Source organism: Mesoplodon densirostris, chromosome 5 (assembly GCF_025265405.1).
Source record: "Mesoplodon densirostris isolate mMesDen1 chromosome 5, mMesDen1 primary haplotype, whole genome shotgun sequence".
In the NCBI taxonomy this organism is placed as follows: Eukaryota; Metazoa; Chordata; class Mammalia; order Artiodactyla; family Ziphiidae; genus Mesoplodon; species Mesoplodon densirostris.
This window is the reverse complement of record NC_082665.1, coordinates 77,998,663-78,024,246: the sequence shown is the minus strand read 5'-3', so window position 1 is coordinate 78,024,246 and position 25,584 is coordinate 77,998,663. Positions and strand designations below refer to the sequence as shown.

General features: G+C 52.8%; 1 protein-coding gene across 1 annotated transcript in view; it reads left to right on the top strand.

Moving 5' to 3' along the window:
- The window catches only part of LOC132490650 (death-inducer obliterator 1-like), a 54,469-nt gene that overhangs the window by 20,496 nt on the left and 8,389 nt on the right, over positions 1-25,584 (top strand). Inside the window, 15 exon segments of the mRNA XM_060099047.1 lie at positions 1,312-1,486; positions 2,005-2,117; positions 2,920-3,757; positions 4,421-4,742; positions 6,679-6,891; positions 7,684-7,897; positions 18,150-18,624; positions 18,872-19,031; positions 19,567-19,683; positions 19,843-19,947; positions 20,211-20,346; positions 20,570-21,098; positions 21,546-21,699; positions 22,427-22,516; positions 23,323-23,518. Of these exon segments, the coding sequence (XP_059955030.1) occupies positions 2,922-3,757; positions 4,421-4,742; positions 6,679-6,891; positions 7,684-7,897; positions 18,150-18,624; positions 18,872-19,031; positions 19,567-19,683; positions 19,843-19,947; positions 20,211-20,346; positions 20,570-21,098; positions 21,546-21,699; positions 22,427-22,516; positions 23,323-23,518 (3,547 nt within the window). The 5' untranslated portion in view covers positions 1,312-1,486; positions 2,005-2,117; positions 2,920-2,921.

The following is a 25,584-nucleotide window of genomic DNA, read 5'->3' as shown; positions in this document are numbered from 1 at the left end:
TGCTTTTATAAATGTTCACTGTTTTGAACAGTTTCTCCTGAGAAGTATCTCATTTTAAGATGGGTTGACCGTATGTGAGAGAGGTGGTGGCCATGGGGGGCCGGGGGTGACCAGAGTGAGATGGTCGCTATCTCTTTAAAAGGAGGTGGGACGGAATGTTGGCTCTGAGGTCACCCAAGGAGACCACAGTTACAGGGGAGGCAGTTGGTGTGAGGTGAGGAAGAGGTGAGTTGCGGGCAGGGAGTCCTGGGTCTAGAAAGCAAAATGTGTTAAAATGTTAACACTGCGGACTTACCTAGAAACAGAGACACATTTGTGGAGCAAACTAGGTATCGTGATTGAATGAGGGCACAGGAGGAGAAACGTTGTTTAAATATGTAAATACACATAGATGAGCTGTACCCTGGTGATGTTCAATCATCATCCCATTAGTCCTCTGAAATCTTCCTTAGATTTTTAACTAAAAGGATGACATAGGTATAGTGTTCTAGGGCTTCCCTGGTGGCACAGTGGTTAAGAATCCGCCTGCCGAGGCAGGGGACACGAGTTTGATCCCTGGTCAGGGAACTTAAGATCCCACATGCGGCAGAGCAACTAAGCCCGTGTGCGACAACTACTGAGCCTGTGCTCTAGAGCCCACGAGCCACAACTACTGAGCCCGCGTGCCACAACTACTGAAGCCATGCGCCTAGAGCCCGTGCTCCACAACAAGAGCAGCCACCGCAACGAGAAGCCCACGCACCACAATGAAGAGTAGCCCCCGCTCACTGCAACTAGAGAAAACCCACGCACAGCAACAGAGACCAACACAGCCAAAACTTAAATAAATAGATTTAAAACAGAAAAGAATTTCTAAATATTGACTTTCATGTGTAATTTTTTTGTTCATCTTTTCATGTTTTGTTCCTTTCTCTCTGTCTCTGGGTTTTTACTGACCTGGGTCCATCTTAAAAGTACGATTGTAATTGGAAAGCAGCTGGTACCAATGATCAGTTTTGAAACCCTCCTTCCCACTGAGGCCTCTGCCCTCTGCCCACCAGCTTCCTCCCCACCAGTGCGCAAGCGGAGGCCTTTCCAGCCCCCTGCTTTCAGAGTGTAGTCAAAGTATCTTCCCTTCTTTAAAAGTCCTTAAGGAAGCAGGGGACTTTGTTTTGTGGCTATTGTTTGTCGACTCGCCCAGTGTCTTTGGGGGTCATGTAATGTACATTCAAATAAGAGATTGTTTGGAAAGCTTCATGCCTTTTTTTTCTTAAACATGATTTTAGTTATAGTTGCTTTAAATCTTTAAACGGTTTTGTTGTCTTCTTTTAGGAGCTTACTCCGTGGTGACTGTCTCGAGATAATCTGCATTGTAATCTGTGAATAGTGACCGGCAGCAGCAGGGTTTCGGGGCTTGGCGCTTCCCTTGGACCCCGCAGTTGCATCGGCCAGGTTGTCATTGTTTCTGGGAAGTCGGAAGAAGCGCCCAAGCTTCCGTGTGGGGCAGGTAACGTGGCAATAGTGTTAAACGCCAGCAACACAATTTTAAGTTTTGATGTCATGTTTTCTATTTCAAAAGCGGCATTATATGTAAAGAAACTGATGTGACATTAGTATTTGTTTGCAGTGGTTTAAGCTTTAGCCCAAGATTTCTTGAAGAGTGTCTAATTGTGTGTTAAGAATCTGATTCAGAGCACTACTTTATTTTTACATGGGTGGTTTCTTTAGTGCATTTACGATGACGTTGTTTGTTGGCTCTGGTGAGAACTGTGTTTTGTAGAGGAGAGTCCTTCCTGCAGAAAGACTTGGGTGACCAGGACAGTGGCGTGGTCCTTGGTGGCACAGGTGCTGATGTCACAGCTACTCCTGCAAGCTTCCAAGTGGCCTGGGAGAGTGTGGGCCCAGGCCCAGGGTGGGGGAGTTGCAGACCTGGACATGGAAATGGGAGGTGACCATACTTAGTGGGAACGAAAAAGAGAGTTCAGTTACGTGTGATTTTTAATTTTGTGTGTTTTCTGTTTGAAGGTTTCCATTCTGTACTAGTCCTTCCCCTGGAATGGATCATGGCATAAAACCTGAGTCATCGTTAGCATTTAAATGTAATTGAAGCCCGCGCAGCTTGGGAAAAAATTCTCAAGGTATATATTATCTTTTTCAGGCTTTTTCATTTTAAACAGGAGTGAAGTTTTCACAAACACGACCATTTAAACAGTCTGTTAGAAAGAGGAGAGAAGAACTAAATACCACAGGTGCTGCGTGGGTCAGAATTTTCTCAGTGTCCTGATCGTCTGCTGCTGCAGACCCTGCGTGCAGAGCTGGATGGGCCCATCTTGTGTCAACACAGTCGTGGCTCGGGAATCTGGGCAAGGCTCAGCGGGGGCTGGGTGTGGGTGTTCAGGGTCCGAATCCCCCATCTCCACGTGATCCCTCCAGCAACGTGGTCAGACGTCTCACACGCAGCTCGGGGCTTCCAAGCACTAGGCCCAGAGCCAGCACGGCGTTCTGTCCACCGAGCTCTGCGGGCAGAGCCAGGTGGGCCCCGCGTCTCTGTGCGGGAGAGCCCGAGGCACCCGCCACCCTGTCCTGTCCTGGCAGCACTGCTGCTCGCTTCCTCTTTCCCCGCTACCTCTTGTACAAATCCTCGTCCTCAGCAGTTGACAGATGCACAGATTTGGTTTGCTAGCTGTGTTTTTCTACTGAACATTAGCTCCGTAACTGTTACACTTTTCTTCAGAGATCACCTTGAATCCTCTCAGTGCACTTTAGGAAGAGCCTTCGGTTTTTGTAGGTGGAGGATTGTTGCGATTCACTGTGTCTGGGTTTCCTCCGTGCGGGTGGTGCCCCTTCTGGTGCACTCTCGTGGCTGGTGGGTGCCGGTCCTGGGTCTGGACCGCGGCCCTGGCTGACGCCTGGCGTGGTTTGGTTGCATTTCCCTGTTAGGTATGGACGAGGAGGATGACCCGAGTGGTGAGGACGCGCCCAAGGCCATCAAGCCCACCCGCAAAGTGTTCAGGAAGACGTGGAGGTTCCGGAGGAGCACCATCGGCAAGCGCGAGGGCGCCAGGGATGCGGAGGTGGATGCCCTGGAGCTGCTGCCCGGGCAGCAGCAGAGCCCGTCGCTGCGTCGCAGCGGAAGGCAGCCGAAGCGTACGGAGCGGGTGGAGGAGTTCCTGACCACGGTCCGGCGCCGGGGCCGGAGGGGCACCTCCATGTCCCTAGAGGCCTCAGCGGAGCCGGCGTCCTGTCCAGTGACAGAAGCGGAGAGCGCCTCCGAGGGGAGCATGGAGAGCACCTCGGACGGGAATAGCGGTCCCAGGTCTGGCTGCACGGGTGCTAAGGAACGAACGGCCTCCTCGGCAAAGGCCAGAGGGCGTGGCGACGAGATTGACACCTCCAATAGCCACAGGGACGGTTTGACTTTGAAAGAACTCCAGAATGGCCTGCGAAGAAAGCGCGAGCAGGAGCCCACCGACAGGCCCCCAAAGGGCATCCAGAACCGTCTGAGGAAGAAGCATCGGGAGGAGGACCCGGTGGAGACCGTGGATGCTGAGGCAGGCGATGCGATGGAGGGTTCGCGGCCCATCCCGCGGGAGCCGGAGGCCGACCTGGGGGCTGCGTCCCAGGTGGCGAAAATGGACAGAGAGAGCCAGCTGGAAGGGAGGGCGGCCCCAGGGGGGCATGCAGAGGAACCCGGAGACGCAGTCCGACACAAGCCCGCATGTGAGGTGTACGACCCCAATGCCCTGTACTGCCTGTGCCGCCAGCCTCACAACAGCAGGTGGGTCGTGGGGGGATGAAGTGGCTGCCCAGGCTTCCGGGGGGAAGTCCGAGGTGTGGAAAGTGCCAGAGAGCGTTTTCCATTCGTCTTAGTTGAGAGAGTCCCCGGGTGGCCTGAATGAGGGACTTGTTCTCTTGGGAAAGACGAGCAAGTCATTGTCAAAAAACAACAACAAATACGGCATGGGTGGGCACTGCCAAGAGCCACACCCTCCACCGAGGTGGGGGCTGGCGTGGGACATTGGCTGCCTCGGTCCCAGCAGCCACGGACAGGGCGGCCTGGACCAGAGAGGATCTGCTGTCCCAGAGAGCTCGCTGGGTGACGCTGCTCCAGACCGGCTGCGACTGGGCTGTGGTGTGGACGTTGGGGCAGCTCAGGGAGGGGGCGGGTAAAGGCATGGCTGCCCTCCTGTGGACAAGAACTGTGGTGTCCAGGGCAGAGTGCTCCCCTGAAAGAAAAGGTGAAGCAAATTTGATTGAATGTTAGTAAAATTGAGAGGGGCACGTGGATGCTCTTTATTCTGTTCTGTCCACGTGTCTGTAATATTTTTGTTTTTTTCATAATAGAATGTTGAAATTTGACTTGTGTTTAAAATTGAGTTGGTCTCTCACTTTCCATTCGTAATACTAATAATAATCTCCATTCCTTATTTTATCATTCCAGGTTTATGATTCGCTGTGACCGATGTGAAGAATGGTTTCATGGCGACTGTGTGGGCATTTCTGAGGCTCGAGGGAGGCTCTTGGAAAGGAACGGGCAGGATTACATCTGCCCAAACTGCACCATCCTGCAAGTGCAGGACGAGCCCAGCTCCGAGACCACAGGCACGCAGGACTCGAGGTCGAGAGCTGCAGATGCCGACGGCATGGACTGTACAAGTCTAGGAATCGTGGAGCAGAAATCGAATGAAGACCAAGGAATTAAGGTTAGAATTGAGAAAGCTGCAAACGCAAGTTGCAAGAAAAAACTCAAGATATTCCAGCCCGTAAGTACCTGTCTCCCAAGGTCAGCAGTAGAGGTGACTGTGGAGCCCTCAGCTGCCGTTGGCAGAAACATCAAGACAGAAGGTTTTGTCTCCTGAGATAAGTTAGCTTTTCCCAGGAGTGGCATTGGGCGCGGGGCTGGGCTCTGCGAGCTCCCCGGTCCATGCACCTGCTTAAGGCTGGCACGCCTGTCTATTCTTTCTCTATGTTTGTTAATCATATCTATCTCCTATGCTGTTATTACTGACTTAACATTTTCCATAAGTGGACTCACTTTTGTAAGTCTTCCCTTAAGTTTTCTCATGAATGGATCCGGAGTTTGAAGTACATATGTGAAGAAACAAAATTATTTTTGAGTCACAGGGGCACGTGTGCACCTATAGTACCCGTCAGTGCCTTGAGAGAACCAGTGGTCTAGTCCCTGCCTCGCAGCAAGATGCCAAGGCCAGCGGTGGTGCCCGCACGGGTCCCCAGGCTGACAAGACAGCTGCGGCTGGCACGCGCTGTGTTATGGTGTTCTCCCACTCACCAGTGCTTGTGCAGCTGTGTTTTCTCCTTTCCCAACTCTGTTCACTCGTGTCTCCTGCCCAAGGGCCGTGATTCTTTGTCATGGATTCCGTGCATCTTGAGAGCTGTCTGAGGCTCTCATGATCGTCCTACTCAGAGCATGTTTTCACCCCAGGCCTTCCTTGAATTGGGGGCCCATGCCGCCCCCACAGCCCGTGCTCTAGCCAGTGTTGGGCATGCAGACGACCTTGCGGTGGCCTTGTCCTAGCTTCCCGCCGTCTCCCCCTTGCACTGAGGTAGCCTCGAGGGCTGGACCGTTTAAATTTTACCTGTCATGGGCGTATGAGGAGACATCGAGTGGAAGTATGATGAGAACTGGTAAGGAAGAGAATGAATGGAAATGGAAGTCAGTAGGAAACGTCCTGTGATTGCTGATGTGTTTGAGACTACCCAGAAACTTAAGTATTTCTCTGAGTAAAACTTGGATTCTGTGGAGGAAAAACAATTCAGTGCATAATTTGAGATTTAAGATTTTGCTCCAGTACATTGGAGGGGTATGTTCATGTATGTTATTAGTCTCGACCATCAGAACATGCTCTAGTGATCATGGACAGCTGTGTTCAGCCCTTGTAGTGAACCAGGCTCCTACTGCACGGCAGGCAGCCACAGACTTGTTCAGCAGCTTAAACAACACACATTTATTAGCTCCGAAATCCAGGCCTGGCTTAGCTGGGCCCCCTCTGCTCTGGGTCTTACAAGACTGCCCTCCAGGTGTCTGTGGGGCCTGAGGTATCAGAGGCTCGGCTGGGGAAAGATCCACTTCCAAAAGCTCTGACTTGGTTTAGCATGGAAACTATATCCCGGGCGATTTTTGTGGCCTGATGATAGCAAAAAGTGATCTGTTGTTTCTGAGAGCCACGGTTAACTGGGTGTCCTGGGTGTCGTCTCCCAGCCTTGCCCGCCGAGCCTAGGCATGGGCGCCCTCTCAGCAGAGCCAGCAGTGGAATCCTCTCTCTTCTGGAGGCTCAGTTCCTCTTTGAAGGGTTTTCAGTTGACGAAGTTGGACCCTTTGGACTAACTCGGAATCCTCTCACTTGGGATCTTAATTCGTTGGTAAAATCCCTGCCCATTTGCCCGATAAGGGAACCTACTTGTGGTGTGAAACCCCATTGTGTTGAGAAGTGCGCAGCGTGAGCGCCGGGTCCGCTTAGGGTTCCGCCCTTCTTGCGTGGCTGAAGGGCAGGTAAGAACCCGAGGGCCTTCCTCAGGGCAGGTAGATTGGTGTGTTTTGAATAAACAAAGGTACATGTTTATTCATAGTTTTTTCATACATGATTAAAAGCAGTCATCTCGGTACCATAAATAGTTATGTTACAAAGTGCCATACCCACCTAGTGGGTGAGTACACTGAAGCCACGTCTGATCCTGCAGGTCCTAGAGGCGCCTGGTGCCGCCAGATGCATTGGCCCCGGGTGCTCGAGCGTGGCGCAGCCCGACTCTGTCTACTGCAGCAGCGAGTGTATCCGGAAACACGCCGCGGCCACCATGCGCTTGCTGAGCGCAGGGAAAGAGGAGAAACCAAAACCTAAAGAGAAACCCAAGACAAAGCCGGAAAAAATCATTCTTCAGAAATGGAGCGTTCAGGTAAGTTGACTGAAACCAACCATTTGTGTAGTTCAAACCATGAGCGTCTGGAGGTTACAGGCTCGGTGGGTTGATTTGGAGAGTGTAGGGCACACAGGCCCGGACGGGATGCAGGCACCTTCACACTGCCCTCCGCCTTGCCCACCGGTGTTCTTGTCGAAATGACAAATAGGCACGTGTTCTCGTGTTTTCCTTCTCCGCCTCCTGCCGAGGGATTAACTGATAGAAACGTGGGAACCGGCTGCTGCGTGGAATAGCTCTCCACCCACACGCCAGCCCCGCTGGGAGGAGAGTGGTCCCTGCTGGAGTCTGTGCGGGGAGTTGACACACAGTCAGCGGGCTGACCGGTGGGTTCTGGGGTCGCCGCACTGAATGCCTGCTAGGGTACAGGGATGTCGTTTGTACGCCTGTCCTTTCTCCACGTGCTGTTGTGTCTGCAGCTCCTGCCTGTCAGTGCTGCTTGGGCGCGTTCTCACACGGGGCCCCGGTCTGCCGTGCTCTCCGCCTTGCTTCACTGCCTCACTCCACGGCCCCTCGGTTATCGTGGCGGCCTAGCGCCTCATCAGGATGCTAGGTTGACGGGTTGTTGTGTCAGGGACCTTCTCATCGTTCGGATGTTGATGCGGGCCTGCTGGATGTGGGGGAGTAGCCAAGCCCTCTGCTGAGCAGATGCAGTGCATTGGGCTTAGGATGGTCCAGGAGCTGATTGAGTCGTGACCCTCACTGCAGAGTGAAATGCGCAAAGGTTAATTTCTGACCTCGTTCATGATTGGGGCTTTACTGATTATCCAGGCAGGCATTAAAATCTCTTCTGTGCACAAGAGACCGGCTCCAGACAAGAAGGAGAACACAGCGAGGAAGGTGGTGGTGGTGCCTCCAAGGAGTGAGGTCCTCGCTAAGGAGCCGCCCTGTGAGAGCAGCACGCCGTCGTGGGCCAGCGACCACAATTACAATGCAGTAAAGCCAGAAAAGACTGCCGCCCCCTGGCCGCCACTGTTGTATAAATGTATGTATCACCCGGGGGGGAGCTCTGGACCTTTCCCGGTCTTTCTGGACGGCCGTGCACTCGGGCCTGTCCAGAGCTAGGAGTTCTAGCCGTGTTTTCTGCTGCACCTGCAGAGATCAAAGCCCTTGCCCAAGTCCAGGAGGCCTCCTGAGCCCCGCGTGCCCATCCTTAGTCTGTCGGGACTTCCTGTCCGTGTTTCCAAAAAGCTGTACCAGCCCCGTTGCTGAATGTCTCACCTCCGACGACTGATGTCTTTAATCGCTTTTCTTTATTACCAGGCTCTGGTAAGTATGTGTAGTATCTTCAGCAGAATCTGACAAGGGGGCGCGCTGCCCGGCACTCAGAGTCCGCCGTCATCCAGGTGTTCACCACTGCGCCGTCACCGCCGTGGGCTCTCCACGCAGGGGCCTTTCCACACAGTCTGCTCCCAGCACACGTGACCCTCACTTCTTTGTATATTGTGGGAGCCTATTACTATTAGCACAGTAGTGTTGTAGCTGATTTTCAACTGAAGCATGATTTGCAGGAGTTATATTATTCTTGACCGAACCGGAATTTTTTTTATGTCCAATTCACATACTACACACAACATAAACACACATGCCAGTCTTGAAGGCTGTTTACCCTGCTTCCCGTGCTTGAAAGTAAGTGAGCACAATGTCTCTCCACTCTGAGCAGCACCCAGACCAGGAGTCTTGGCGTGCACTGCTGGGTCATGCCACCCAGGCTTCAAGTTCAGACAGACCTTTGCAATCCCAGATGAGATCATGCAGCTTGAATCTTTTCTCTTTCTTCTTTTTCTCAGCTCATTCTCCAAAATTAAATTTTAGAAATTTAAATTGTTCTGGGGCGCATCTTATTCTTATTTTTCTATGATTAAGGTCATTTTGTGTTTTTATTTATGCTATCTTTTATACTCTTGCAACTTGTTTTAAAAGCACAAGAGGTTAAATGGCCCTAAATTCCAGGATTATAGCCACGTGCTGCTTCCTCCTCTCAGCCGGCTGTTTAGGCCAGTGGCCTGAGGGAAGGCCTCGTGGATGTAGTGTGGTTAGAAGACTGCATAACTAGCTGCATTTTGAGAATGTAAATGACCCAAGACCTAAGAAATGGAGTTGCAAGTAAACTGCCAAGCAATACTGTGTGTGTATATGTCTATATACATATTTATTTGTGTATGTATTTTTGGATTTTTGGAGTGAGTGGTTAAATACAGAATTAACCAGTTGCTGTATTAAAATGAGTCTCAGTACACCTCAGGTTGTTTGAACCAAGAACTTCATGCTAACAACGTGTCGCAAACATCCATCAAGTTATAGCACCTCTACACCGTAGCGCCTCTACAGGGGTTACGAGTGGACCTAAATATAAGCATCGCCCAGCTGTGAATGGGTGGGGAGCCGTCATGTTGGAATCCTGGGCTAAATGTTCTCAGTTGGTTATAGGCACGTGACAGAATGAAAGGGAAACCGAGGTGTAGCCACAAAACCCTGGGTGATTGATCTCAATTCAGTTGATTTCCATCTCTGTCGACCAGAATCGGGAGACTGCCCCCAGGCTCGGAGTGTGGAGTCAGATGTAGGGCGCACAGTGAGAAAGGAAAGCTGGCGGGGTTTGGGGGAGGGGTGGGTGCTTACTTATCCCCAGTTCTGACTTCCCGGTTTTTGAGGGAAGATTGGGGTGGAGGGGCGGGGAGCCCGGCCTCAAGGAGGTGGTGGCTCTGCTCACAGGCCGGGTTTCTCTTCCCTCTGCCCCAGCCCCCTCCTCTGCACATCACCTCCTCACTGACCACCTTCCCAGCGCATCTTTTTAAATTAGTTTCTGCTTTATAACAAAGCGAATCAGTTATACATATACGTCTGTTCCCATATCCCTTCCCTCTTGCGTCTCCCTCCCTCCCACCCTCCCTATCCCTCCCCTCTAGGTGGTCACAGAGCACCGAGCTGATCTCCCTTTGCTATGTGGCTGCTTCCCAGTAGCTATCTACCTTACGTTCGGTAGTGTATATGTGTCCATCCCTCTCTCTCGCCTTGTCACAGCTTACCCTTCCCCCTCCCCATATCTTCAAGTCCATTCTCAAGTGGGTCTGTGTCTTTATTCCTGTTCTACCCCTAGGTTCTTCATGACGTTCTCTTTTCTTAAATTCCATATCTATGTGTTAGCATACGGTATTTGTCTTTCTCTTTCTGACTTACGTCACTCTGTATGACAGACTCTAGGTCCATCCACCTCATGACAAATAGCTCAATTTCGTTTCTTTTTATGGCCGAGTAGTATTCCATGGTATATATGTGCCGCATCTTCTTTATCCATTCATTGGATGATGGACACTTAGGTTGTTTCCATCTCCGGGCTATTGTAAATAGAGCTGCAATGAACATTTTGGTACGTGACTCCTTTTGAATTATGGTTTTCTCAGGGTATATGCCCAGTAGTGGGATTGCTAGGTCATCTGGTAGTTCTGTTTGTAGTTTTTCAAGGAACCTCCATACTGTTCTCCATAGTGGCTCTACCAATTCACATTCCCACCAGCAGTGCAAGAGTGTTCCCTTTTCTCCACACCCTCTCCAGCATGTATTGTTTCTAGGTTTTTGGATGATGGCCATTCTGACTGGTGTGAGATGATATCTCATTGTAGTTTTGATGTGCATGTCTCTAAGGATTAATGATGTTGAGCATTCTTTCATGTGTTTGTTGGCAGTCTGTATATCTTCTTTGGAGAAATGTCTATTTAGGTCTTCTGCCCATTTTTGAATTGGGTTGTTTGTTTTTTTTTTGCTATTGAGCTGCATAAGCTGCTTATAAATTTTGGAGATGAATCCTTTGTCAGTTGCTTCATTTGCAAATATTTTCTCCCATTCTGAGGGTTGTGTTTTGGTCTTGTTTATGGTTTCCTTTGCTGTGCAAAAGCTTTGAAGTTTCATTAGGTCCCATGTGTTATTTTTGTTTTTATTTCCATTTCTGTAGGAGGTGGGTCCAAAAGGATCTTGCTGTGATTTATGTCATAGAGTGTTCTGCCTATGTTTTCCTCTAAGAGTTTGATAGTTTCTGGCCTTACATTTCTGTCTTTAGGCCATTTTGAGCTTATTTTTGTGTATGGTGTTAGGGAGTGATCTAATCTCATACTTTTACATGGACCTGTCCAGTTTTCCCAGCACCACTTACTGAAGAGGCTGTCCTTTCTCCACTGTACATTCCTGCCTCCTTTATCAAAGATAAGGTGACCATATGTGCGTGGGTTTATCTCTGGGCTTTCTATCCTGTTCCATTGATCTATCTTTCTGTTTTTGTGCCAGTACCACACTGTCTCGATTACTGTAGCACATTTACGTCTCAGAAGTACGTGGACGGATGGCCACAGCTTGTAGCCTGCATAAGGGACATGCTGTTGAGCTAGTTGCTTCTGATCATTTTCTGTTATCCCAGAAATGTCATCTTCCCAAAAGAGGATTGGGAGGAGTGTAAAAGGTCGAAGGTAAACACCCGACTGGAGCCTCGGTGAGCAGCAGCTGTGCCTCTGCCTCTTCCCCAAACCATTACTTGACAGTGGCAGTGGCTGTGGACCTTCCGCGGGTCCCCACACACAGGCACAATGGGAGGGGGCCCCCCGCACACACTCAGCAGAGCCCTGCATCCCCACCACGCCCCCACCCGCCTCCCTGGCTGCAGAGCATGATATGTTTCTGGGTGCAGGTGATGCCGGGACCGCTCTTCGGAGGGGGCGTTTCCCATGTTGCCCTGGACTCGGGTCAGGTCTTGGGTGGATCCTTAGGCAGCCAGTGTGCGGCCCCTGGAGGTGCTCTGCCCCCACCCCACTTCTCCCAGGCCATTGGCACTGGCCTTGGGTTGTGGGTTCAGGGCAGCCTTGCATGAGCATCGTGGGCAAGACCTTGCTACACAGAGGCTCTGACCTGCTTCTCTCGTGGGGCAGTCAGTAGATCTTAAGGTCCTCACAGTGATGGGATTAACACCCACTTGTTCTCTGATGAGTTTTTTAAATTGTTTTTCAGAGTTTCTGAAAACAAAAACAGTGTAACTTAGGGAAACAGTTGCCATTGTATTTCCCCCCAGGAAATTCCCTGTGTCTCGTAGTCCTCCTCATGGTTTCTCTTGATTTCCTCTTCATCGCCTCTCGTTACTGTCCAGGCACAGGCACGAAGAGGGCTGAAGATGTTCTTCTAAAGTGGCCCTGGTTGCTTAGGGTTTGGAAGTGGAATTGTGTTAGGCATAGGTACATGTTCCCATGTTTGGGGCTCCCTCAATGGCTCCGAGATGACTTGAAACTCTGGGGACCTGAATAAATTTTGACTAGAAAATCAGATTTCTGCAGTTCCATGTAGGTTTGAGAATTGAAATGGGGACCCCTGGCAGAACCTGTGCACCCAGGTCCAGTGATGTGTTAGCATCCTACCCTGACGTAAGCGTTGCCCCATGGTCTCCGTGTGCCACATGTCCGGTTCCTGTGCTGTGGCGAAGTGGATCTGGGGGCGCGGGTTTCACAGGGATCGGTGGTGTGAGTTCCGGGAGCACGCTTCACAGGTAGTAAGAGAAGACAGGTCCCCATGGTGACATAGATGGGGGGCGCTGCCTGGACCAAGGGGTGTTTGGTAGGAATGGAACGGTGGGAGAGGCATGTTTTATCAGCTACACGAGCTGTTTTTCTCTGTCTCTTCCAGATCTGCAGTGGCAAAAAAATGTGGGTGGGGACAAAGCAGCCTTGTACATCTCACCAATTTCCTCCCCCCATTTGGAGAGAGAACCAAAACTTGTCCTGATAAGGATTTACCTTGACAGCTGTTTTTAATGTTATCCAAATACCTGGAATTTTCTTGGTCCTTGGCATTCTCTCGTATTTTTAAGTGTTTTACTTTTTACAGGTTTTTTTTTTTTTAATAGCCAACTGTTCAGAAAATTAGTGCAGGGAAGGTTTTGCATGTACATGTACTTTTTCTGACAGAGACCCTCAGCTGTATCCTGGCTGCCCCCCTTAGTTCTTGTGCTTTAGCGGGAGTTTGGGGTAGAAGTTTCTAGCAGGGTTGGTCCTGCTCACCTCACCTGCCCTTTGGCCTTCATGTGGCCTCTGGGGCTCTGCATCTCCTGTGGTACTGTTTGCAGACGGTCCCGCGGCAGATTCCTTTAGGTGGCATGGAGTCCCAAGGGATCTTTCTGAAGATGCAGCTGTAAACCCGCCCACATGGTGTAGGAGTCTCCGGTATACTTGAAGCTGTAAAGTAATGTTTTTGATTTTTTGCGTGTTGCACCTCACCGTGCACGTAGTCATAGTCTTACCTTCTGAAAGTTAAAGAAGTAAACCTGGAAGATCGATAAGAAGGGTTTCCACTTTGATTTCTGTCAACGAAGGTCGGGGTGTTGCCGTGCACCTGGAGGCGTCAGCAAGACGAGCACAAAGGTAACGGCCGCTAAACCCGCCGGGGTCAGCAGGTGCCGCAGGCTCTGTGCCCCAGAGTCTTATCACGCCCTCGACCCCATCATGTTGCTTGAAGTAGCAGATGGCGCAGGCACAGATAACAGTTAAAGTTGAACCTTGTCAAAGTGGTGAAAGTGCCTGTTGGCGGGTTTTGGAGATGAGGGAAAGCAGCAGCTCTACTTGCAGCTGAGTGTCAGGTCTGGCGGCCAGTCCCCACCAGTCCAGTTGGCATAGACAGGAGAGTGGAACGCCTGCCTCGCACACAGCCTCGGCCCCGTTTCCTTCTCGTGGTTCGTGCTGAAGGATGATGTGACCATTTTTTTCATATATTACCAGTCCAACGTGAATTGGGTTTTGGTTTTCAAAATCCGTGAAACTCTGAAAAGAAGGAAGGGTCCATTTGCCTCCGGAGGCGTACTTGGTTTTTTGGAAGCTTGTTACGGCCAGTTCTGTGCACCTCTCTTGAGGTGTAAGTCGCTCAAATACTGCACATGAGTAAGAAAAAGTCAATCTGGACAAGCTTTGTGTAGCCCCAGATCATGGCAGTTTGTCTGTGGACCCACATACAGACCCCTAGCGATGGAGGGCAGCTGGCGTGAGGGCCCCAGAGATGGAGATCAGGCCTCCCAAGTCTTCGGTGGGGATTGTCTCTGTTTCTGTGTAAGCATAACTTCTACAGGAATAATTCACTGCAAACTATTTAAGCAAAGGCACAAAAGTAAAATGGTTCTCTCTTGCTACTTGAATTTTCACACTAAAGTCTTGACAGCCAAGAAACAAAGTTGTAATGAGAAACGTCTTCGTACACGTGTCAGGCTGAGCTGAAATTAGAACTGATGTCACAGTGAGCAGAGTCCACTCCCCCCAACCCCTGCCGCTGGTCCACTGTGTCCTCTGAGCCCTGGCTGGTCCCGTTACGTTACCCGGGCCTTGTGGCGGTAGCTGCCTCGGCCTCACCACTGAGCCTGGGTGGATCTGGGGCCCTGTGGGAATGGCGGGGGGGAGGGGATGCTCCGACCTGCACCACGTGGGCTTGCTTGGCACCTGGTCACATCCGAAGCTCTTCGATTCCTTTGGCATTTACAGCCAATCATTCTGAGTAATGTCTCCCCCCCTGCCCCCCACCGTGTCAGTGTGACTGAAAGCCTCATATCTGGGGATTTTTAGGGTAACTTGGCACCTCTTTGGGGCAGGACGAAAGGTATAAAGCAGTGACCGTCCCTCAGGGTTTCTCAGTGGTCCCTGTGAGGGCCCACCCCGGCAACGGCTGTCCCTGAGCTGTGACTGGGCGGGGGCCGCGTGATGCTGTGCTGTGCGGTGCGACTCGCCTTCTGCCAGGCGCCGGTTCCTTGTGCTGCTGCACAGCACTGGCTGCTCCCAGTAACACAGCTTCCACTCCCTTTTCCTCCTGTCCCCTCGAAGGCCCACCAGTGCCACCCAGTGGCCAGCGATGCCATAGCACCGCGGCCCAGCTTGCTCTGTGGGAAGGCCCCCAGGTTCATGCTTACTGGGAAGTTAGCCAATTAGATTGTTGCTGGTCCCTGAGCGCACCGGCCTGCCTGGTTCCTGCCGGGCTTCACCACAAACAACTCGTTTCCAGTAGAAACCAATGGCCAGACGCAGCAGAAACGACGTCATCTGGGGCGGTGGCCTGGCCACCGGCCAGCCTTTCCTCCTGCATCTGCTCCCCGAGACAGCACCTGGCCTGGAACTTGGGCCACTCTTTGCCCCATCGGCAGCCCCCGGGATGGCCCAGACTGGGTGTACATTCCGAGGAGGCCGTCTCTGTCCGGCACGTGGGCAGGTGGTCACCCTGCCTCGAGCCGGCAGCACTGGGGGCCCGGCCACTGCTGGAGCCACTCTGCCGGGGGGTGGGGGGCTGCTGTCCTGTTCTAGAACTGGCGCTTCGAGGCCGGCTGGTTACGCCTTGCTCTTCTGTGAATGTATACACACAGTACAGTTAAAAGGGAATTTGGATGAAGCATTTGCAAATGTGATTTTAGCTCTACTCAGAAGTAATGCTTCTGTCGCTGTCAGTCGCTTTGGCACGACATGGTGTCACTGCCATTCATTCCAGCAGCAGCTAACCTGCATCCAGCTGACGGTGGGACCACATGCAACTGTTTTCGGTTTTGAGCATTTTTCCTCAGAGTAGAAGAGGGATAGAGCTGACTTGTTGGGGTCCACCAGTTTCCACATTTTACCAACTTTTTATTTATGTAATCATACTTACATACGCTCTGAGACGCAGGTGAGGGATAATGAAAGTTGACTTTTAAAAGCCAGAAGCAGCTAATCTTCTAGAAGAGCAGCACGATGGTTAAGGAAAGCCATCCCCTGCTTTTTAAATAGAGTACGTTCATTTGCCGTTACCACTCTTGGATAGCAGGTTACTTTAATCACCTGTACTGTGAATGTCCTAAAATTAAGCTCCTGGCTTCTGTTTTCCCTGAATGAGACAAAACACTGGTTAGACCAGTAGGAGCGTTGATCTTAGGGAGTGAATGTGTTCGGAGTCAACAGGAATTCTCACTTGAAACAATGTAAATGTCACATGATAAGATTTGTTTGAGGCCCCATCATGGGTGCCTCATTGAGAATTCTGGAAGCCCCTTAGGCCAGCTTTTTAGAGTGGCTTAAAAGTGTGCTACTAAAATAATCTCAGCAAAGTTTGTATACAGTCAGTGAGTGAGCTGGTTTTAGGACTCGATTTTAATCCTGATGGGTTTGTTCCTTCATCCCCTGCTGGCAGTCACAGCTGGCACCGCGTCCCGCTCCACTCCACTCCACTCTCGTTCCTTCCCCCAAGAAGAGGGGCCTCTGTCCATTTCATTTAACTTCAGCTCTAGCAGTCTCTCCCCCCACCCCCCGCCTAGATGAGGTGCTGTGGACCCCGTTAGCCGAGGCTGAGCTGGTAAAGATAAGTTTCCATGTACTGAGGTATGGTAGCGCCTTAGGAATATGGATTTGAGCTGATGAATAATACACGTAGAAACGTAGTTCTGAGTTCCTATGACGTGGCCAGTTCCTCCTTTGTCAGACAGCTGTGACTTGCTGACGGGACGTGGGTGACAGCCAGCAGGGTGGATGTAGAGCACAAGCGTGCTGCTCAGCGGGGAGCGGGTGGTCTTGGGAAAGCCTGGACAGCATAGCCCGGGGGTGCCGGCACACGTGGGGCCAGTGATTGGGACACCGTGGACAAGGGGACATAAGGTTGGGGGGGTGCTCTGTGAGATGAAAATAGGAGATTTGCAGTCAGGATTGTTGCTTGATGACAATGAAGTCCTTCTGACAGGGTTCTAAGTTTTGGATGTGTGTAGCGCTGTTGCAAAGTTTCTAAAAATAGGTAATTTCACCTGTACTATGAAATGGAAAAATCTTGCGGTCCCTGGGCTTTTAACACCTGTGGCTGAACTGGCCTGACCAGTGCTGGAGGAAGGCAGTCCTGAGGGCAGCGCTCGGCCCTTCGCCAGGATGGTCACGCAGGGTGTAGGCTGTGAACGCCTTGGGGGCTCTTGTGGGGTCAGGCCTTATTTGTAGACAGGGTCTCACCTCTGTCCCCAGACTTCAGATTTTCTCCCTGCTTCACTAGGACAGTTGCAAGAAGCACCGGCAGCCGACTGGCATTGGTGGGTGTTCAACCCCTGCGTAAAATCGGAAGGCTGCTAGAGCATCTCGAAGTCTCCTGTTTAGCATGTGGGGGCTCATTGCGCTGTGGGTAGTTTGAGAAAAGCCTGCGCCTGGGGAGGCGGCTTCTCCATCGGTCCTGTGTGACGTGGCCCTAGGTGGTGTCCCTGTGCTCTCCTGGCTTGCTCCCTGGACCTGCCTGCCCCCCGCCACCCCGTTCTGCCCTGGGTCCCAGACGTTCTGGGCGGTGGGCCTGAGCGGGGCCATCTGGGAACACGCTCCAGCTTTCCGTCACGGCTCCCCATGGACGTCTGCTGGGCCGCTCGCCCCTAAGACCGAGGGACTGGTCTTAGGATGAACCTCCTTGCTTGCCTCTGACTGTAATTCTGATGGTCTGATACAGGATTAAGTGGAATCAGTCCATGCGAAGTACTGGCATAAAGATTCTCATTTTAGCTTTGGGCTGTAACCCTTGTTTGCATTAAAAGTGCTAACCTACTGTCTTACCCAATAGCGAGCTGCTACTAGAGGGGTGTGAATGGGAACGTGAATGACCGCAGGTGGCGTTCCTGCCACCGAGCTCCTAGTGTAAAAGTCACTGGTCTCCCCCCATGTTGCAGTTTTCTGCCAACATTCTATATATTTATTAACCGTGTCCAGTTGACTCTTGTCCAAGAGGACGATGAGCACCTGTGAGCCCCTAACCCCAGGGTGGACTCTCGCTAGTCCTTCCAGTGCCCCAAGGGCCCCCGAGGTGGGGCTTGGATATGCATTCGAAGAGAATGTGTCTGATCCACCCTGGAAAGAGTTTCTAAGCTCCTGTTCACCAAAAACTGCACTGGGACTCTCCATGCGAGTGGTCTTTGAAATCTATGCCTTCTCTTGATACAGCGAAATTTGGCCTTGGAGTTCCAAGCTAAGCTAACGGTTCAAATCAAGCCTTTTATAGCTTACTGGTGTTTCGGTTGAAGTAAAAGTTTTAATACTAAAGCATTTCTCTCTGAAACAAAGTATATTCAGTATCGTAAATGTTGCTAGTAGCCCTGTTTACACTCCTTTTCTGAATTTAACAGTTAAATTAAAAATCCTCTTTAAATCTGTCTCACAGTGATGCCTGGTTATTAGCTTTGCTGGTTTCGGGTGCACATGCGGGGTCCCCTGCACCCCTGCCTCACTAAGCGGCCCCTCTCCTTTCAGCCGTGAAGGAGGACAGAGGCGCAGAGGCCAAGGCGGTGGTGGCGGCGGTGCCGAAGAAGGTGGCTCCTCCAGGCTCCGCGGGGGGCCTCAAGCAACCCTCGCCCAGAAGTCTCCTTCCAAAGAAGTCCCCTCCTTTTGCAAATGCGGCGGCAGCCAAACCGGCCATCAAAAAGTTGCCGGGGTTCAAGGGCACCATCCCCAAGAGGCCGTGGCTCTCGGCTGCCCCCTCCCCCTCGGGCAGCACTCCCTCGGCCAAGCAGGCAAGGCTGGCACCTGTTGCTGCCACGTCTGCTTCCAGAAAGTTCCCCAGCTCCGCTGCTTCGGTGGGCGCCATCAGGAAGCCTGGGACCACCTGGGTTCCCCTGGCCTCTCCAGCCCCGGGACGCCTGGGCCCCGCGCGCCCCGCCTCGTCACAGCCAAATTCTCAAATTCGGCAAAACGTACGACGCTCCTTGAAGGAGATCTTGTGGAAAAGGTGGGCTGTTCCACTTTGTTTCTTATCTGTTAAAGTGGAAAGTTTTCCACGTAAAGGGTGGTGGTTTCACGATGGCCCTGCTGTTTAAGAAAAATGTCACATGTGGGACTTCCCTGGCGTCCAGTGGTTAAGACTCCACGCTTCCACTGCAGGGGGCACCGGGGTTCCATCCCTGGTTGGGGAGCTGAGATGCCATGTGGCATGGTAAGTGCAGCAGTTACCGTGGGGCTTTTTTCATTCCATCTAGAGTCACTGACAGCGAAGACTTAACCATGACAGAAAATGAAGTAGGAAAAGTTGCACTGCACCTCGAGAAGGAGATGTTTAACTTGTTCCGAGTCACAGACAGCCGGTACCAGAGCAAGTACCGCAGCCTCACGTTCAACCTCAAGGACCCCAACACCCAGGTGCGTGTCCGACCGTCAGGAATGGGGGCAGTCCTGGCCAGGGGCTGCCCAGGCCTGGGTTAGGGCACTGGGTCCCCCTGCGGCGGCGGGTGCGTGGCATGCTGTTCCCGTGGGGCCAGGCGCTCGCCAGCTGAGGTTCTTGCCACCTGCGCGCCTGTGTGCCTGCCGGGGCCCACGCTGTCTGGATCGGCCTCTTGACCTCTTGCCTGTGTTTAGAAGCAGGGCACATACTCTGACTTTCCATTTCGCCTTGTTAACCCGCTGGCAGAAGGGATTTCTTCTACCTTTGTCCCTAACACTGTACCTTCTTCAGTCAATTGTGTTTTCTGTGAAGTGGTCTTTGTAGCAGGGTTAGTGCGGTGGGATACTGGAGATCAGCTGCCCGAATTCAGGGCCCTTGTTCTCCAAGCATCGATGGGAGGCTCTGGGCCCTCGTCCTGCCGCGGGGCAGGGGCTTGCCTTGCTGCCCACCTCCACATCCTCTCTAGTATCTTAGAGGGTTTTGAACGAGTGAACAAGAGATGTTTGTTTACAGGGGCTCTTCCATCGTGTTCTGCGTGAAGAAATCTCTTTGGCAAAGCTTGTGAGAATGAAGCCAGAAGAACTTGTCTCCGAAGGGCTTTCCATGTGGAAAGAGAGATCGTCAAATCCTGTGTGTGCCGACGGGAGAGGCGGCTGCGGATGCCAGAAGCCTGACACCAACGCCGCCCCCAACCCCACCCCAGAGTGAATGAATAGCCTATTGGCATGAGAGAGTCCCCTTGGGAAAGAAGGGCTAAGGGTTCACGTTTGTCTGTCTTTTTCATCTTAGGTGATGGAGTCCGGAACTAACTTGCATAATGAGACTAAGAAGCCGACCGTTAAACCGGAAACTATTCCCGATATGGAAGATTCTCTGCCCGTATCAGATTGTGATGTAAGCGTTTAGGATTTCCAGTGCTCACGAGAATTGACAAAGATGATCCCGTTCCAGACGTTGTTAGGTGCCTGAATTACCGGGCAAGACGCGGGGCTGACACAAGTGTGTGTCGTTGTATTGCTTCTCAAGTACTTGTATTCAGTAGTCCTCTTCCTCTGTTTTCAGTGGTTCTTCATCACGTGAGATGTTTTTTCCGTGGGTGCTGCTAATTTGGAGAGGGGGTGGGAAAGAGATGGCCTCCTCTGCTTCTTGTGCTTTAGGAACAGCAAGAATCGGTGCGGGCGGCCCCCGAGAGGAGCGCGGTACCGCTGCTGGGCCTTGTCGGCGGCATGCTGCGGGACACGACCGGGCAGCACCGCACGCACCTCTTTGACCGGAACTGTAAGATCTGCACAGGTGAGCCGATGTGGGGGGAGACTGTGGAGACCCTTCTCAGGACGGCTGCATTCAAACCAAGTTCCACAGTGGAAAGGCTAGAATCGTTTCTTCAAGCTTAGGAAGTGAGCCCCTACCTTTACAGTGTGGTTGTTTTAAAGCAGTGATCGTCTGTCTACCCATGGGAAGGCTTTGCTCTCGGATGTGTGGGACTTCTCACGAAGGCCTGCCTTCTGCTCTCCAGGTCAGGTTCCATCGTCGGAAGAGGAGCCAGCTCCGCACAGACGAGAGTGGTCAACTTCTGCCAAGAAGGAGGACTCGAGGTCCAAGCGTGACAGCTCTGCCTCCGAGCCCGCTCTCAGCTCAGCCGAGGATGCGGCCCCAGAAACTCTGCCTGAAAACACCTTGGAGCCAGACCTGGAACGCGCTGCTCGCGCCCATGTGGAGGGAAAGTCCCTCCCGGTGCCTCCAGCCGACGGCCACCCCGAGCCCTCCGCCCTGGAAGGCGCCCCCTGCCCGGCCCCTGGTGGCGGCGCAGTGCTCACCACAGTCACGGTGTCCGGCCGAGACCCCAGGACTGCACCAGGCAGGCCGAGCACGGGCACGGCTCCCTCGGCAGCCCGCCCAGGCAGCGCCCACCCAGCAGAGCCCCGACAGGATGTCCCGAAGCCTCTGCCGACCTCCGTGACGGTGCCCAAGTCCATCTTGGTCAAGCCGTCCACGTTGCCCGAGCCCAGATACCTCCTGTCGGTCCCGCTGTCGCCAAGCATCAGGTGCTGCCCCCGTGTGTGTGGTCTGAGCAGCTGAGCTGTGGCCTTTCTTTCAGATGAACAAAGGAGGGAGCAGTAAGGAGTGATTCACTCGTTTGGCTCTGAAATCCACCCAGATATACAACTCTCCTCAATTTTCTATTTTAGAGAGGCGTTTTTTTAAAGCTTCAGTTTTAGGATGACTAATTATCACCTTAGACATATAGTTGTTGAAAACTGGAATTTGAATTTACAGCCATCCAGTTTATTGCCTATATAGTTTATATTTCTTTGACCAGAATGTTCATATCATTATGATGAAGGTAATTAATTTGAAAAAGTAAGCTATCAAAACTTGCAGGAATTCACTTTGCTTTTATAAACACGTTCAATCAATCAATCAATCAATAAATCTTGGGGATTCTTTGGGCAGAGAAAGATTCACGTATTTTCTGTGGTTTTGTTTTACAGCATCTCGGAGTCCCAGTCCCCTCCAGAAGGAGATACCACCCTCTTTTTGTCTCAACTCAGCACCATTTGGAAAGGATTCATTAACATGCAGAGTGTAGCGAAGTTTGTCACTAAGGCGTTTCCTGTCTCTGGATATTTTGATTATCTCAGTGAGGTTAGAACCAGGAGGGAGAGAAGTGTGTGTGGGTGCATGTGCGTGCACGCGCGCGTTTTCCAAAGGCACTCTGATCCCGCGCTGGAGTCAGGCGTGTGACCACCTTCCTGCTGAGTGTCTGGACGCACAAGCACCTCTGAAGGCAAAATAGGGGTTGCCGGGCCGAGTCAGCAGGTTACGCAGTTTGGACAGTGGCGAAAATTCAAATGAGAAATCAGACCCTCCCTCTTTTCTGAAAAAGCTGAAGCTTGTCTTCCTTCTCCCTCTGTTCCGCTAGAGCTTGTGCCAAAGCTGGGTGTGCATGTGCCCACTGCAGGTGTGGCCAGGCACGGGTGACCTGCCCTGGTGTGGAGGGGTGCACATGACAGGTCTTTTATTTTTCAAAATTAACGAAACAGCACTAGCGTTTCAGACTTGACAAAGAGTGCTCAGTCTCTTCTGAGACATACCTGGATCTTTCCTGTATGTGTATGTTCATAAAAGACAACAGTACCACACTTTGCTAAATGTCATCCTATTTAGCAGAAGGTTATCCTCCGACCACCCTTGGGTTTGGTCACTCATAATCCCGGATGTTAGTCAACTAAGCAACATTTGACACAGTTATTGCCGCTGTGTTTGGGATACTTGCAGTTGTCTTAGTTGTGAATCTCGGGTAGTTTGGGGTGTGTCTCTCTGTGACGGCCACGGTTCCACCGGTCATTGAATCAGAGCTCATTTCACTTAGGACCTGCCCGACACAATTCACATCGGCGGACGGATTGCCCCGAAGACAGTCTGGGATTACGTCGGCAAACTCAGGTCTTCGGTGTCTAAGGTACCTGCCCACAGTCTAACCTCTGCACCCAAGGAAGAAGGGGTTTGTTTACACACGGCTCTTTCTTTGACGTCTCGTCTTGCGCCTTGCTACTTGAACTGTCTCTAGCTGGTGAGATGTTTGCAGGTGGACGTTGAAGTTGACAGCTGGCTAACCTGTGAAGGGGTGTCTGAGTAGCACGACGGTGGAAGCTTTGTGAAAGCGCATGTGCGGTTCAGAGTTAGAAATACAGATGCTGTGTCCCTTGTTGTCTGAGCTGATGGAGGAGAGATTGGGGGAGGCGGCTGGGCTGGAGTCTGAACCGCTGAGATGCGGACGCAGCTGTGTGTCTGCGTGTGCAGTGCTCTTTGGGGGAGGGGCTCTGGTTTTCACTGGGGTCACAGAAGGGTTACGACCCTGGTCTAGTTCAGCCCTCCCGTTTCGGAGGTGCGGGCAGCTCATCGCACGCTTAGTGGTCACTTAGCACTGTGTCAGACGCTGCCCCAGACTGGCCCTGCACACAGAGTACCCCATCAGTACGAGAGCCCCAGGAGGTGGGCTCTGTGTTGAGGACAGTGGGGCTAAGTAGTTTTAAAGCAGGTCCTCCGAAACCAAGATCAAACCCAGCAGTCTTGAGACTCGGGCCTGTGTCCTCTTGAGCAGCTCATTGTTCTGATGTGTTGGGCAGCAGGGCTGGGACAGTCAGAATCAGGGCTGGTCGCTTCTCTCCTCGCTTCCCTCCTGCTTTGGGGGCTTAGGTGCAAGGAGGAGGGGCTGCCTTTCCGAGTGGCCGCAGGTCAATGCTCCCCGCCCTCTGTTTGTTGCAGGAGCTGTGTCTGATCCGCTTCCACCCCGCGACGGAGGAGGAGGAGGTGGCCTACATCTCTCTGTACTCCTATTTCAGTAGCCGCGGCCGCTTCGGCGTCGTGGTAAACAACAGCAGGCACGTCAAGGACTTCTACCTGATCCCGCTGAGCGCCGCGGACCCCGTCCCCTCCAAACTCCTGCCCTTTGAGGGACCAGGTAGGCCCCAGGCTTCCGCCCACACGTCCCCCCCACGCCCTGCGGAGTCCGTCCCAGCGAGCTGCGTGCCTCACCTAGACCCGGCCTTTGGCAGCGGAACTTGGGAACAGGGGTGAAGCAGCGGATAGTGGAGGGTGGCACGGGAGGTCCCCTGAGGAAGGTGTGCATTGTCTTAGAAAAGTCCTGTGAAGAGGGACAACCCTGTCCGGAGCCCGCCCGCCTGGCATGAGCAGGGTGTTGCTGGCAGGGGCTGGGCAGTGCCGGGAGGGCGGGGCCTGGGCCTGGCCTGCGGGCTTGGCTCCTTGCAGGCGTCAGGCAGAGCCTCTTCGCTGCAGGCATTCGTTTTGAGGAGAAACGAAAACTAGCGTTGAGAGACAGGAGCTAGTTCTAGAAATAGTCACTTTGAAATCTGCTGCTCGAATTCTTGTCTTTGGCAGACCACTTTCTGTTCACTCATTCCTTAGAAAGTGCTGCTTCTAAAGAATTATTTGCAGGCTGACCAGAAAGAAAGTTCAGGCTTCTGAAGGGAGCTAAGGGTGATTCCAAGGGGGGCGTGGTCTCTGGGGACCCAACTCCCCTTAACCCTGAGAAGTTGACGGGACTTAAGTCTCGCCTAAATGGGAGTGTCTCCTTGTCCATGGCGCCCCCAAAACGGCTAAGCCTAAAAGATGCTGAGTGTAACCTGCGGTGATGGCTCTTGAAGCACCTGCTTCTACAGGCAGTAGCTACGCCCGCGCCCGGCGCCTCCATGTCCATGGCCAGCGCCCCTGCCGCGGCCAGGCACTTACGTGCCCCGGCGGCTCTGCGGCTGGGCCCAGCGTCCTGGTCGGTCCCCGTGACCGCAGGGCTCGTGTCCCCTGACACAACACACGGAACTGTCTCAGTGCCAAACACGTTAGAAGCCAAGCTCTCCGGTGGGCTGTCCCACTCCTCGCGCTAAAGCCGTGCCGCCTGACGGGCAGCAGGGAGGGCTGTGGCCGAGGTTCTTGGCGGGCAGCTCCTGGGACGCCGGCCGGCTCCCTGGACGCCGTGTTCCTGACGCAGCGGTGACGGTGGTGAAGCCGACTTTCCGATACCGTGAAGAGCCTCCGGTCAGTCACAAGGGCGGAAGCCTGTGCGGGGCCTAGTGTGAGCGTAGATCCTGTGACACGCACACTCTGCGCGTCTGTAGCAGCGGGACCTGGGAGGTGATGAAGCCCTGTTTCACCCGTGTTGGAGCCCCTCTCACGGCTCCACCTGCAGAGCCCGCGATGGGGTCTTCTTGCCTGACACCGTCCCGGTGCACCTGGTCACACGAGCAGGGGGCTGCCAGGTTCGGGGCCACAGACAGACCCTGAGGGGGGCAGAGGTGGACGAGGTCAGGCGTGGTGAGGAGGCAGGGGCGCGGGGGCCACCGAGGAAAGCCCCAGTCGGAGCCGCGGCGGGAGCTGGTGCAGTGCTGGGTTGGGGCCCGGCTGGCAGAGGGAGGGGGCCGCGCTGGGTGTTCCGGGGTGACACGGGGACAAGGAAGGCTGGGCAGGGCGCCCACCTCATCTGCTAAGTGACCACACTTGATGACCAGCGGAGTGGACATCACTCCTCCACCTGCATTGCCCAGGCTGTCACTTCCTGAAGGGGATGCGCAAAAGCCTGCAGGTGTTCATCCACAATAGAGAACGAATGTTTCATTAAAACAAAGTAGTAGGAGGGGTTTTGGAAACGTGATTGTACGGGAATTTTTACCATAAACGTTTACAGACTTTTTTTTTCAATCGAAGGGCTTCTAAATCTCAGCTTGTTTAATTTAGTATATATGTTTTTAATTCTAGGGGCTTTATTCACGGAAGGAAGAGCAGTCAGATGGGACGCTGGGCCTAGGCCAGGGTGCCCGGCCCTCCCGAGGGGGTGGGGGGCGCCAGTCGAGGGCCCTCGGGCATCTAAGGTGTGGACCACCCTGAGCAGAGGACAGGGACCTGCCTTCCGAGGCACTGCCGGGAGAGGGCCATTCTCTTAGGCTGGCTCCATCCGTGGTGTCTGCCTTCTGTCCTCACTCTTAACTGCTTCCTGAATAGCAGACCGTTTCCGTG